The sequence below is a fragment of the Numida meleagris genome, chromosome 12, assembly GCF_002078875.1.
Source record: "Numida meleagris isolate 19003 breed g44 Domestic line chromosome 12, NumMel1.0, whole genome shotgun sequence".
Classification (NCBI taxonomy): domain Eukaryota; kingdom Metazoa; phylum Chordata; class Aves; order Galliformes; family Numididae; genus Numida; species Numida meleagris.
In genome coordinates, this window is record NC_034420.1 from 6,544,223 (window position 1) to 6,555,765 (window position 11,543).

Consider the following 11,543-nt stretch of genomic DNA (forward strand, 5'->3'; position numbering starts at 1 on the left):
TTGACTGCCTACCCTTGGGATGCCTGCTTGGATCCATCACAGGAGGCCGTGGAAGGGCTGGAAAAGCCCTCTCTGGAGGCACATCTGTAACCAAACGTGAGAACGTGAGAACCAACTAACATAGCTATAATCAAGCACAAAGGAGAAATGTTCCCAGGGTATGTTGTGATCTCCTTCATCCTTAGTGACCTGTCATGAGTTGGCCAGCTAATAACAGGAGGTGTAGATGTGGGTCAGGATTTCCAAAGCTGCAGAGTGGCCTGGTGACCTGTTGGCTTGCAGATGGCATCTTTCAAAATACTCTTGCAGGCCCTGTGCAATACCCCTTGTGCCATTCGTACAGGGAAGTAATGTACACGAAGTAAGGCCAAGTTAAAGCAATGGAAAATAAAACCATCATCCATGCTTCTTGTGGGGAAGAGCACCTGGGCAGTAAGAGACTGCACCAAAGCTGCCCCTGGCCATTCCTCAGGGCTCTGGCAAGGACTTTATATGGAGGCCTGGGCTTCATCCACAGGGTGCACTGAGGTGCAACAGATGCAGCCCCGTGCTGCCCATCCATACTGGCCTCATCTCTACTCACTCACCTGCTCTCGGCTTTCGCCATGGAGCAGCCTGGATGCCAGGGGCCTGCAAGGCCACAAGGAGAAGGAGGAGGAGGAGGTGTCCTAGGACCATGGTCACCCACACACGTGCTGTGCGGCCACCACCACCGCTGCAGACACTGCAAGTGCCGAATAGTGCCTGTGCCCCAGCACAGGGTCACACTGGTGCTTTGTGACCTCACAGCTCCACACAGCCACACGTCAGGACATGGTGACCTCAAGCAGAAGGCACAGACTCAGATGCGTGAACAAGCATTGGGGAGGCCCAAAATGACAGTCTACTCAAGCTGTATCTGTATGATTGCAATTCAAAAAATTTAACACAAACAAAGCCTTACATAATCTTTCTTGTGGTGTGTCTCCCATACTCCCTCTTTTTTGTTTATTAAGAGTACATTTCCATGTTTGATGAGCACACTCAATGATAGCTTGTACAGTGGGAGAATGGGGAATGCCTGTAACATGTGTAAGCCCCCATGCTTGGAGGAAAATTTGAGTGGCCTTAGAAATATATGCAGGTCCATTATCTGTTTTTATACTACGCCGGGTTAACTTCCCTAGACTCCAGGAGTCTGGCATGTCATACAGCCCACACAGGACAGCATGAAAATATGTTGGCAAGAATGAAGAAGAAATTCTTGAGTCTGTATTAAAAACCATCTTTGAGTCTTTTTTCTCTCAAGAAACTGATTCCTCCTCCTCTTCCACCTCCTCTTCATAATCTTAAAGACTTAGCTGTAATTCGGTCTGCTTGATAGCAGCCTCGTTGTCCATCTGCTCGAGAATCTGCTGGGTGTTCTCTGCAGTTGGGTGTCCTAGTGTCCTCCGTGGCCATGTACTCCTCGTGGGAGCGGATCATGGGCTGCTGCATCAGCTCCTCCACCTCGAGGAGCGTGAGTTGCTCCTGCAGCACCACCTTCATCCGCAGCAGCGCCTGCTTCTCCTGGTGCAGCTCCTGCAGGCGGCTCAGCATCCTGCTTGCCATGCTGGCCTGGCCACACCGCCCCTCTTCTCCGCTCCTCCATGCCAATGTGATTTAAGTGAGCCAAATTTTCTGTCATTTGGGCAGTAGCCTGATCTCGGTAGTCAGTGATAAACACAGTATATTGCATGGGAGACAGAATCATTCGTAATAAATTCTTCCAATCATCAGAAGTTATAACTATCACCAACTGCAACCAAAATATTAAACGTAAAGGCAGACTGAATTCCATAATCTTTCACCGACTTCCTTAGCTTCTTTATCGACTCCTAAGGCAGGGATTCCCACGGTGGGAGGGAAGGGCTGATTTGCATGATAAATCACAGGAAAGGCTGGCAGCTATCACTGTCACCCCGTGATAATGCCTCCCATGATAATGCCTCTCTTCTGCATTCTTCTAGGGCAGCGTAGTAAACCCTTGGAGCAAGGCTTTTCTTTCCATCCCTTTCAAACTGTCATCAGAAGGGTAAAGGTCTAGTTTGTCCGTATCTGTTGGACCAGGATCAAAATAATCCTCTTGCTCAGGTCCATTCTCAGTCTTATCTGTGGTAGCGGCATCCCAAAATTTAGTGCCGATTTTGTCCCAAACTGTTTTGTCAATCAGCTGCCGGAAATTCAGAGACTTTTTTTCTTGCCCAATCAAGAAAGGTGACCAGCGCTACGGTAGATACAGGTCTGTTCTGAGACTTTAAAATTTTCTGTAATACTTCAAGATTTACTTGTTGCTCCCTCGTTAGTGAATTCCCCATGTGTCACGGTATTATCTAAGGGTCTGCGTCCGTGACAAGGGGGACAGGCCCGATAGAAAAAAAGAAGAGAAAAGAGAAAAGAAAAAAAAATTGTCGGCGGGTAGGGGCCGGCCCCGGGCGGTCCGGCGGCTAAAGCGGCAGGGAAGCCGCGGACCGCACCCTGGGGAGACAAAGGGAAGAGGGGAAAGGCAGGGGACTTGTAGGCGGATCTAACACAAAAACAGCGGCACCAATCTGAGGAGGAACAACTAATTTTACTAAATATATCAAAAATGAGGCTAGTAGAATTGTAACAGAGACTTTACAGGCTGAAAGTCTTACACAGTAAACTGCAGGACAACCGCCTGCTTTCTCCGCCGGGCAGGAAAGAACAGACCCGGCCTCTCACAGGCGGCTTCACTCCGCCCCGCCCCCCCCCGCCTCCAATGACCAGGGAATTAACTTTTTAACTGCCCGTGCTTTACCTGATGTAATGATGTGGAATACCGACAACAAAAATCACAAAACCATAACAGTGGCATCCCAAAATTTGGTGCCGATTTTGTCCCAAACTGTTTTGTCAATCAGTTGCTGGAAATTCAGAGACATTTTTTCTTGCCCAATCAAGAAAGGTGACCAGCGCTACGGTAGATACAGGTCTGTACTGAGACTTTAAAATTTTCTGTAATACTTCAAGATTTACTTGTTGCTCCCTCGTTAGTGAATTCCCCATGGTTCCCAACAGAACCAGGAACCGTTCCTACAGAACGGTGATCCTCCAGTGGTTTAGTTGGGCAATGCTGCTGGACTGGACTAACTCAGCCCCGGGTTCACCTGTTACAGGTTCTAACATCTCTTATATACATCTCAAGCTTCCTCCTGTAACTTTCCATCTCCCTACATGTCAACAGAACACATAACAACTCTCCTTCACATCTAGACACTAACTGCCCGTGCAAGCGCTTATCCAGTCAGAGCCACAAGTTGCTTCTTCTGTTCACAAGTTTCTTCTCCAGACAGGGTCTTCATCACGTGGGGATTCCATGCCCCACTTGACTTCTGCTCTTGTCTCCTAGAGAGAGCCTTTGTTCTCATTGTTCTCTTCCACACCCTGTCAAACTTGTTTTTCAGCCTCTATTATGAACGTTGTCTTGAATCCCCACAACCTCATGGCTCCTCACAGCAGAACATGGTGACCTTACGGTTCTGCACAGCCTCACATGGGGCCTTGTGACCTCACGACCCACTGCTGCTATGCAGGGGCTTCCCACAGTCTGCTCCTCTCACACTATGCTGCACCAGGGCTGCATGGGGCCAGCGTGCGTGGCACCACATCCCAGGCAAGTGCAGGGTCGCCTGGGGAGAGCCGCAGCAGTGCAGTCCCAGGGAGCTGCCAAAAAAGCTCAGTTAGGCTCCAGTTTCATTGCTGTGTAAGAGGACGTTTTTCCCATGCTGCCAGCAGCTTCTTATTGTTGAAGGAAAGAGTCTTTGCCTTCACACTCTGCAGTCTTGATTTTAGCTGTTTTTCAGTTGTGCCATTCATAATACAGGCATCAGCATTTCACTTAAAAGTGTACTGAAGTCTTGGTAACTTCACAATGTTATTGTGTTCTTTGTATCAATTGTGGTTTCCATGGACATAAATAGGATGCATTACTTTTGGAGTGACCTTCGTACATTCAGATTACGGTTATACATTTTAAATGTGTAAATTTCTGTTCAGCAGTGAATGGTGAAGTACCTTGTATAAAGATTTTATTACTAAACTGTTTCAGGGATGGTTTTAGTTCAGCTCACAGAAAATTTGAATTAGTCGAATTAAAATCTTACAAAACTTAAGTGTTTGAAATTTTTTATTATCAAATACCTGAAAAAACAGCATAAGCAAGTTGCCAAAAGGACAGGGAAGACCCTCCCTCTCTGTCCAGGGATAAAAAGAAAAGCACTGTGTGACACCTAAGTTGACTTCCTTCTGATGCATGAGGGTATCTGAACCTAGAGCACCTATTAAAAAAAGCTTTCTAACAGTGCTCTGTAGGTAACACGGAGTAAGGAGCTCGCTCTCCATTTGCCCTGTGTGATGATATTAAATGTTGTCAGTTCTCTTAAACAGTTACTAAGCTGAATATCTGTAGTGTCGTCATCAGGAAGTCTCTTTGTTTCTAATCCCCAACATGAATCAGATAGACCTAGAAAAATTAATGGATCACCTACCTTCTCTTTGGAAGTCTTTGATGTATTTCCTGGTAAATACCCATTTATTATATGTGTCATTTCTGGGCATAGCTAGTTAAGGAAAGGAACAGGAGCAAAGATGTCCTGCTTTCAGATTTGATCCAAGAGTAACTAATGAGGAAGTTAATGTACAAGTAAGTGAGATATAACATGTTTTCATAGGTCCCACCTGTTCTGCTACAGACTTTGTATTTTCCTTTCGCTGTCCATAAAACGCAGTTAGAAAGAACGTTTCTCTATCCCTTCAAAATGTACTGTAGTTTCTCAGAGGAAAAAAAAAGTTCTTGATGTGTGTATGATCTACGTATGCCAGTTCTGAGCTCAGGTGTGAGCACTGTTAGAGCACAGATAAGTTATCTAGCAAGAACTTAGATAATAATCTGAGTACTAGAGAGGTCAACCGCTTGCATTTTCTTCTTGTGCACAGGATCGAAGTGGCTCTCTCTTTAGCTCAAAATCAAGCTGGATCCTCTTAATAAACCTATGACATCATGACAGTATTTACTGTATGCAGATTTGCCACTTATAATCAAATTATCATTTCCTCTATCAGTTTGGTAGCATTATTAAGTGACACTTATAAGTAATCTTGATGATTAAATGAGCTGTTCTTCACAACAAGCACATAATTTTCTGATTTCCACGAAGAATGCAAATCAAGACCTAATGACAGAAGTTCTGTATTGGCACATTTATGGCAGGTGTAGTAAGATTGGTTCAGAGTTTTGCTTCCTTCTTTACCCACTTCTTAGATGTTTCCATTACTTGTAGTATATATTCTCCAGCTGGAGAAGAATTATTTTGCTACCAGAGGCAATCATAGAATCATAGAATGGCCTGGGTTGAAAAGGACCTCAACGATCATCAAGTCTCAACCCCTCTGCTGAGTGCAGGGTCACCAACCACTAGACTAGGCTGCCCAGAGCTATGTCCAGCCTGGCCTTGAATGCTTTCAGGGACAGGGCGTCCACAATCTCCCTGGGCAACCTGTTCCAGTGCGTCACCACTCTGAGTGAAAAACTTCCTCCTAATATCTAATGTAAATCTCCCCTGTCTCAGTTTAAAACCGTTCCCCCTTGTCCTGTCGCTATCCACCCTCATGAACAATCATTCCCCCTCCTGTTTATACGCTCCCTTCAAGTATTGGAAGGCCACAATGAGGTCTCCCCAGAGCCTTCTCTTCTCCAAGCTAAACAAGCCCAGTTCCCTCAGCCTTTCTTCACAGGAGAGGTGCTCCAGCCCTCTGATCATCTTGGTGCCCTCCTCTGAACTCGTTCCAAGAGCTCTGCGTCTTTCTTGTGCTGGGGCCCCCAGGCCTGGACACAGTACTCCAGATGGGGCCTCACAAGAGCTGAGTAGAAGGGGACAATCACCTCCCTCTCCCTGCTGGCCACTCCTCTTTTAATGCAGCTCAGAACATAGTTGGCCTTCCGGGCTGCCAGTGCACACTGCTGGCTCATGTCCAGCTTCTCGTCCACCAGGACCCCCAAGTCCTTCTCCGCAGGGCTGCTCTTGAGGAGTTCTTCCCTCAGTCTGTATAAATACCTGGTATTGCCCTGGCCCAAGTGCAGCGCCTTGCATTTGGCCTTGTTGAACCTCATTAGGTTCACATGGGCCCACTTGTCCAGCCTGTCCAGGTCCCTCTGGATGGCTTCCCTTCACTCCAGTGTATGGACTGCACCGCTCAGCTTGGTGTCATCTGAAAACTTGCTGAGGGTGCACACAACTCCATCGTCTATGTCATTGATAAAGATGTTGAAGAGCACCGGTCCCAAGACTGAGCCTTGGGGGACACCACTTGTGACCGGCCTCCACCCTCACATAGAACCATTGATCACAACCCTCTGGCTGCAACCAACCAACCAACCAGTTCTTAATCCACCGAATCCTGACAATCATTGTGAATAGTTATATTCTCTAGTAGAAAAGGAAAAAGGAAGTTGAATATCCTGATTCAATTCATCCTTCTGATTTCTTTTGAAGTTTTCAACCATCATTGTGATATCAAGTGGTATCTCATTTTTAAAAAATCATAATGCAAATGGAAGTATTATTCTTATCATTCAGTCATCACACCAAAATGTTATTCACATTATGTCTAAAAGCTGTTCACAGCAAGGAAAGTCTGTCTTGTTACCTTTGTTCAGTATTTGATTGAAGATACTAAGAAAACATGGGTAGTATTTGTTATTATGGTATCTTTAATTAATCACTATATGACTAATTTTTATTGAAAACAGAAGATACTGTCTCATAACCCACGTAGTTATAATTATGTATTGAAAGAACAAGTCAGTGTATGATAGATTTTTCAAGTACGTATTTATTTGTTTTCCTTTGATGCACAAATGTTGAATGTTACTTTCTGCAAAAAAAAGTGCTTTAGCTGCTGCAGTAATTGATTCTATTAGTTTGGCAGGTAACATTTAATCATATATGGAATAAAAATAGAAAACGTGTCTGCGGTAACAGTATTCATATCTTCATCTATATATATTTTATGGCCTTTGAGTATTATATTTCTGTTTTGCAGATGTTCATGGATTTTTGTTGTTAGAAAAGCTAGCATTTCTGCTTTTAAAAAAGGAAGCTATTTCAAACTCTCAATCATATTTGAGAACTGATTCCTATTACATAAAGACAGTATACCTGGACAAATGCTAGGAAACTGTACTGGGGTTTTAAGAACCCTAAATTGCAAATGTTCATGCCTGTAGCAATAGTATTTGCAACATTCATAAACTCAAGTATTATTCTATCATTCAGTATTTATATTGAAATAATATTTTCAGACTCATTTGAGTTACTTTCTAATCCCTTCCCTCCCCTCCTTTAAAAAACCCACTGCAATGGAACATGTGGAGTACTAGTCTGACCATCTTTGCAATAGCAAGAGTTAGATTTCATTCACTGCCAGTAATATTCTTTTATATCACATAATCCTAAATTATCTAATCTGTACACCTTTATTCTTATTTGTGCATAAGGGTATGTTTCTTTTCCTGTTGTTTACTCAACCCTTGTTTTTTTTCATATTACGTAAGCACATTCAGTAACGTATTTCAGCATAAGCTTTTGGAAAACTCCAAAAATGATGGAAGAAATTTCCAAAGCAATACATGTCGGCATGCTCGCCAGAGAAAACTTCTGTCAACTTTATGAGTTCAGAACTATTCAGTTTCTGGCATCATCAGTTCTTTTAAAAATAAAGAAATATACGTATTCTGTTCTGTTGGCTGGGAACATACTATTATTGTTCAGATGCCTACAGTATGTTACTGTTCATTTTGTAGCTCAAATTCAATTTTAGATTATGTTTAAAATTATCTGCTGTATTCTTGGTATCAACTGCCAAGCGCATGATATTCTGGAAAGCCAAAACTGCTAAGCCTCTCATGAAAATTTTTGTTTTAAATATTATCCCTAATTTTAGCACTGTTAACATTGTCATCTTGCAACTATACAGGGCACATACAGCACAACCTGAAAGTAATGTATATGCAAAGGGTTTTCCCTCCTACAGTCTTCTATTTGAAATGCTTCATGAAATCAGAAGATATATAAAAGATATTCTAAGCTGGTAGCCCACCTACAGCATGTCACTGGATTGCTGAAAAGTGCTGTTAAAAAATAGATGTAAGAGGGTGAAGAAGATAGGCGTCATTATTTCATTTGTTGTGATGGAATTTGTAAACTATTCAGTTTTATAAGTCAGTTAAAAGCAAAAGAGAGAAATAATGTAGTGTGTCAACCCACAGCTTCCCAAAGTAATTTCATGAGTTAGTATTTTGCCAAGTGCCAGATGGTCAATGACTTATCTGAGGGCTTAGATAATTTATTGAAAATCACATCTTTTTTTTTTTTCCTACAAAATCCTGTTTATCAACAATTTGAGGTATTTCTGTCTTTCTTCCTATGCAGTCAGCAAGTAAAGGAAGAGATTTTACAATATTTTTGGCTGCTTTGTCCAGTACTTGGGCAGGAATTAATAGGGTCATTTGAACTTGCTGATGGCAAGATAGGATATATTCATTGCACAATGACTTTCCAGTTCTGAAGCATTAGGAGAACTCTACCTGAGTGTAAGGAAAAGAGTTGAGTTGGGCCCAGCTGGTAAAAAATTTGATAGCATGTTATTCAGCAAACATTGGCAAGATTAGAACTTTTCAGTTAACTAAGGAAACATGGTCTGCACAAGGACAGTTATCCAAACAGTAGTGCAGGTGACCATGTAAGGGATGGAGGGAACAAAGAGGCCCTGTATGACAGCTAATCTTTCTTTCGCCACCCCTCCTTCAGCTCCCTGGTTTTTTTTTAATAATTCTTGTTGCTGAAAAAGGTTTTTTTATTCCTAAGCAGCATGATACCAGCACTATTACTGCCACAGATGCTACAGGTCTGATGTGCAGTAAAAGCTGGAATTTCAAAAAGCTTAAGTGTCTGGAAATAAAGACCTGGACTAGGGATAAACTTTCAAGAATTGAGCAGAGATAAGGAAGTTATTAGCAAAATTCATTAATTTCCACTGCTTCAGAGTTTACTCCAGATTTCTTTCTTAAATAATCCCTTCTACAATAACAAACATTAGTAAGGTTTTGTAACTGAGATTTTCTCTAGCTGGATTTCAGAGAGAAATAGAAATGATCTTTACAATGGTCTAAAACACATCCAACCCACAGAAAGTGCAGTTTCATCATATGCAATTTAACTGTTCTCTCTCTTAGCAGTGCCCTTGTTGCCTGGGTGCTTGCCCAGCTGAACTGCACTCAGATAGTCTTTGATCTTGCTTGAACTTGGGAGGTGATGTACAAGGAATGAAAATGTAGAGATAGATAACTAAATACTCAAAAAAAAAAATAATGAGCAGATGGGATGTGCTGTCTGTCACCCAAAATCCATGACGTTTTTGAGCTTAGCTTCATATTCACAGTGACACAATTATCTAATAGTCTATTGATCTGTTGAAATCAATAGGAGTTAGACAACAGACTTATGCTGGATATTTGGAGCAAGCGTCTTTCCTTTGGTCACCAGGAAGTAAACAGCAGAGCATGTAATTGAAATCAGGCTTCTCAAGGACTAAACTAATAACCTAATTGCTGGCCCTCTCCTCTGAAGTCTAAACAGAGAAACTTCAGTTAAACAGTTCTAGCATGAGAGAAAGACATTGCACATTATTAGTGGGGACAGATGCAGCTTCTATGAGGGCAACTCTGAATGTATCATGTATACATCTCTGAATGTAATGCCTCCTGTTTTATTATGTTGGCCCACAATGTCAGAGGCAGACGATGGTGGGATACAGTAGAGGTTGAACCTTCCTGACAACATTCTGTTACATGTTCTTGCCATGCAACAGATGGCAGCAGAGGGGCAGTCTGACAAAATGGCATCTGACATGGAAGTGTGTATGAAGCAAAAGTGCATCACTGAATTCCTCCATGTGAAAAAAATGGATGTGAGCACAGTGAGGCAGTGGGTGGTGTGTTTCAGCATTGGCAGTAGAGGGTCTGCTGGTGCAGACTTTTATGAGCACAGCATGCAGGCTCTAGTTCACTGCTGGTGAAAATGCATAGCTAGTGGTGGTGACTATGTTGAAAAATAGTGTTTTGTAGCTGAGAATTTGCTCTATCAAGTAGTGTTATTGTGATCTTTGTATTTGTTGCAGTTTCTATGGAAGTACATAGGAGGCATTACTTTTGGAGCAACCTACATAAAAATGAATAGTAACTGGGTCTGTTCGTGTTATTTATGTTTCAGCACATTGCTTATTCCACTGTGATTGTCACAATGGTACTATTCTTTGTCATGGACATAGACAATCAGTGCAAGAAACTTGCCTATGCTCTGAAAATTTAAATCTTGCACTTAACACAATAGATTACTGAATGAAAAGTGTAATATTTAACTTAGATCAACTCCATTCAATGTCTTACATCATAGCAAAAAATACAAGTAAATGAAAAAAAAAATCCCACAATTTTGGCTCTAATAAAGAGAGAGGAATTGAGAAAATGTGCTGGCTTTAAAACAGCATTATGAAATAGAAGAAAGAAAAATAAATAAAAAGATTCTTCTCAAAATGCTGTATAAATTTACTTTTCTGTTGAATTTGTATTCTGATACCAGTTTTAGAAGAAGCACTCTATGCCAGCTTGGTGTATTTAGTGTGATATTTAATTTAAAGCTGTGATTGACTTCTGAAAAAACTAACAAGCATTTAGTTTCATTTATTAACATCTAAAGATGGAGTATTCATCATCAGTGGTTTTAATTAATGTTCCCCTTCAGTAATGATATACAACAGTTAGGTGACCTTGACAAGAGAACATTCCACACTATTATATAGTAGTCATCCAAAAGATTATTTTGATTTCTGCCGCTGCCTGATTCATTCCTTTGGCAAAACTTATTCTTGGTAGAATAAAGCCATGTGTGCAATGAGGCAGTTCTTTGAATTTTAATCCATTTTGCTTTAACTTTAAATTGAAGTTTAGCTTCCTTTAGGGGGTTTATTCCTAGATATTAAAGGTCACTTCCTGATGAATTGTTTGGTTTTTTTTTCCAGTGATCTGCTTGTGTTCTGAAATTTTTCTTGTCTTTTCCGTATCATTCTTATAAAACATAGTCTGTAATAGCAGTAACTAGATAGTACATACTTCTAAGACAACCAGTGTTAAGTACTTCTCTGTGATAGTCTGGAGGAAACTATCCAGTGAATTTAATGCAAAGACTAGAGGAAAAAAAATACTTTTGTCTTCCACTTGATATAGAAATGATCTAAAGATAGGAAAAAGTTCTGTAAGTCTGAGAAACATTCAAAGAAAGTAATTTTATGGTTAAGGATTTGATTTAACAAGTAATATCTAATACAAAACTTCAAGTAGAAATAAATGATTAAGTATTAAAGGAAGAGAACATTTAATCTTGAAAATTTGTTCTTATTCTGAGGTATACAACTTCAGTTCATGGTCAGTTCCAGTTATGAATAGC

General features: G+C 41.3%; 1 protein-coding gene and 1 pseudogene across 1 annotated transcript in view; both read right to left on the reverse strand.

Moving 5' to 3' along the window:
- The window catches only part of LOC110405524, a 10,949-nt gene extending 9,725 nt beyond the window's left edge, over positions 1-1,224 (reverse strand). The window contains exons 1-2 of the mRNA XM_021410886.1: positions 588-1,224; positions 13-84 (exon numbers count right to left, since the gene is read on the reverse strand). Coding sequence (XP_021266561.1) covers positions 13-84; positions 588-678 — 163 coding nt within the window. The 5' untranslated portion in view covers positions 679-1,224. The remainder of the gene's footprint in view (positions 1-12; positions 85-587) is intronic.
- LOC110405525 lies at positions 1,284-2,394 on the reverse strand (annotated as a pseudogene).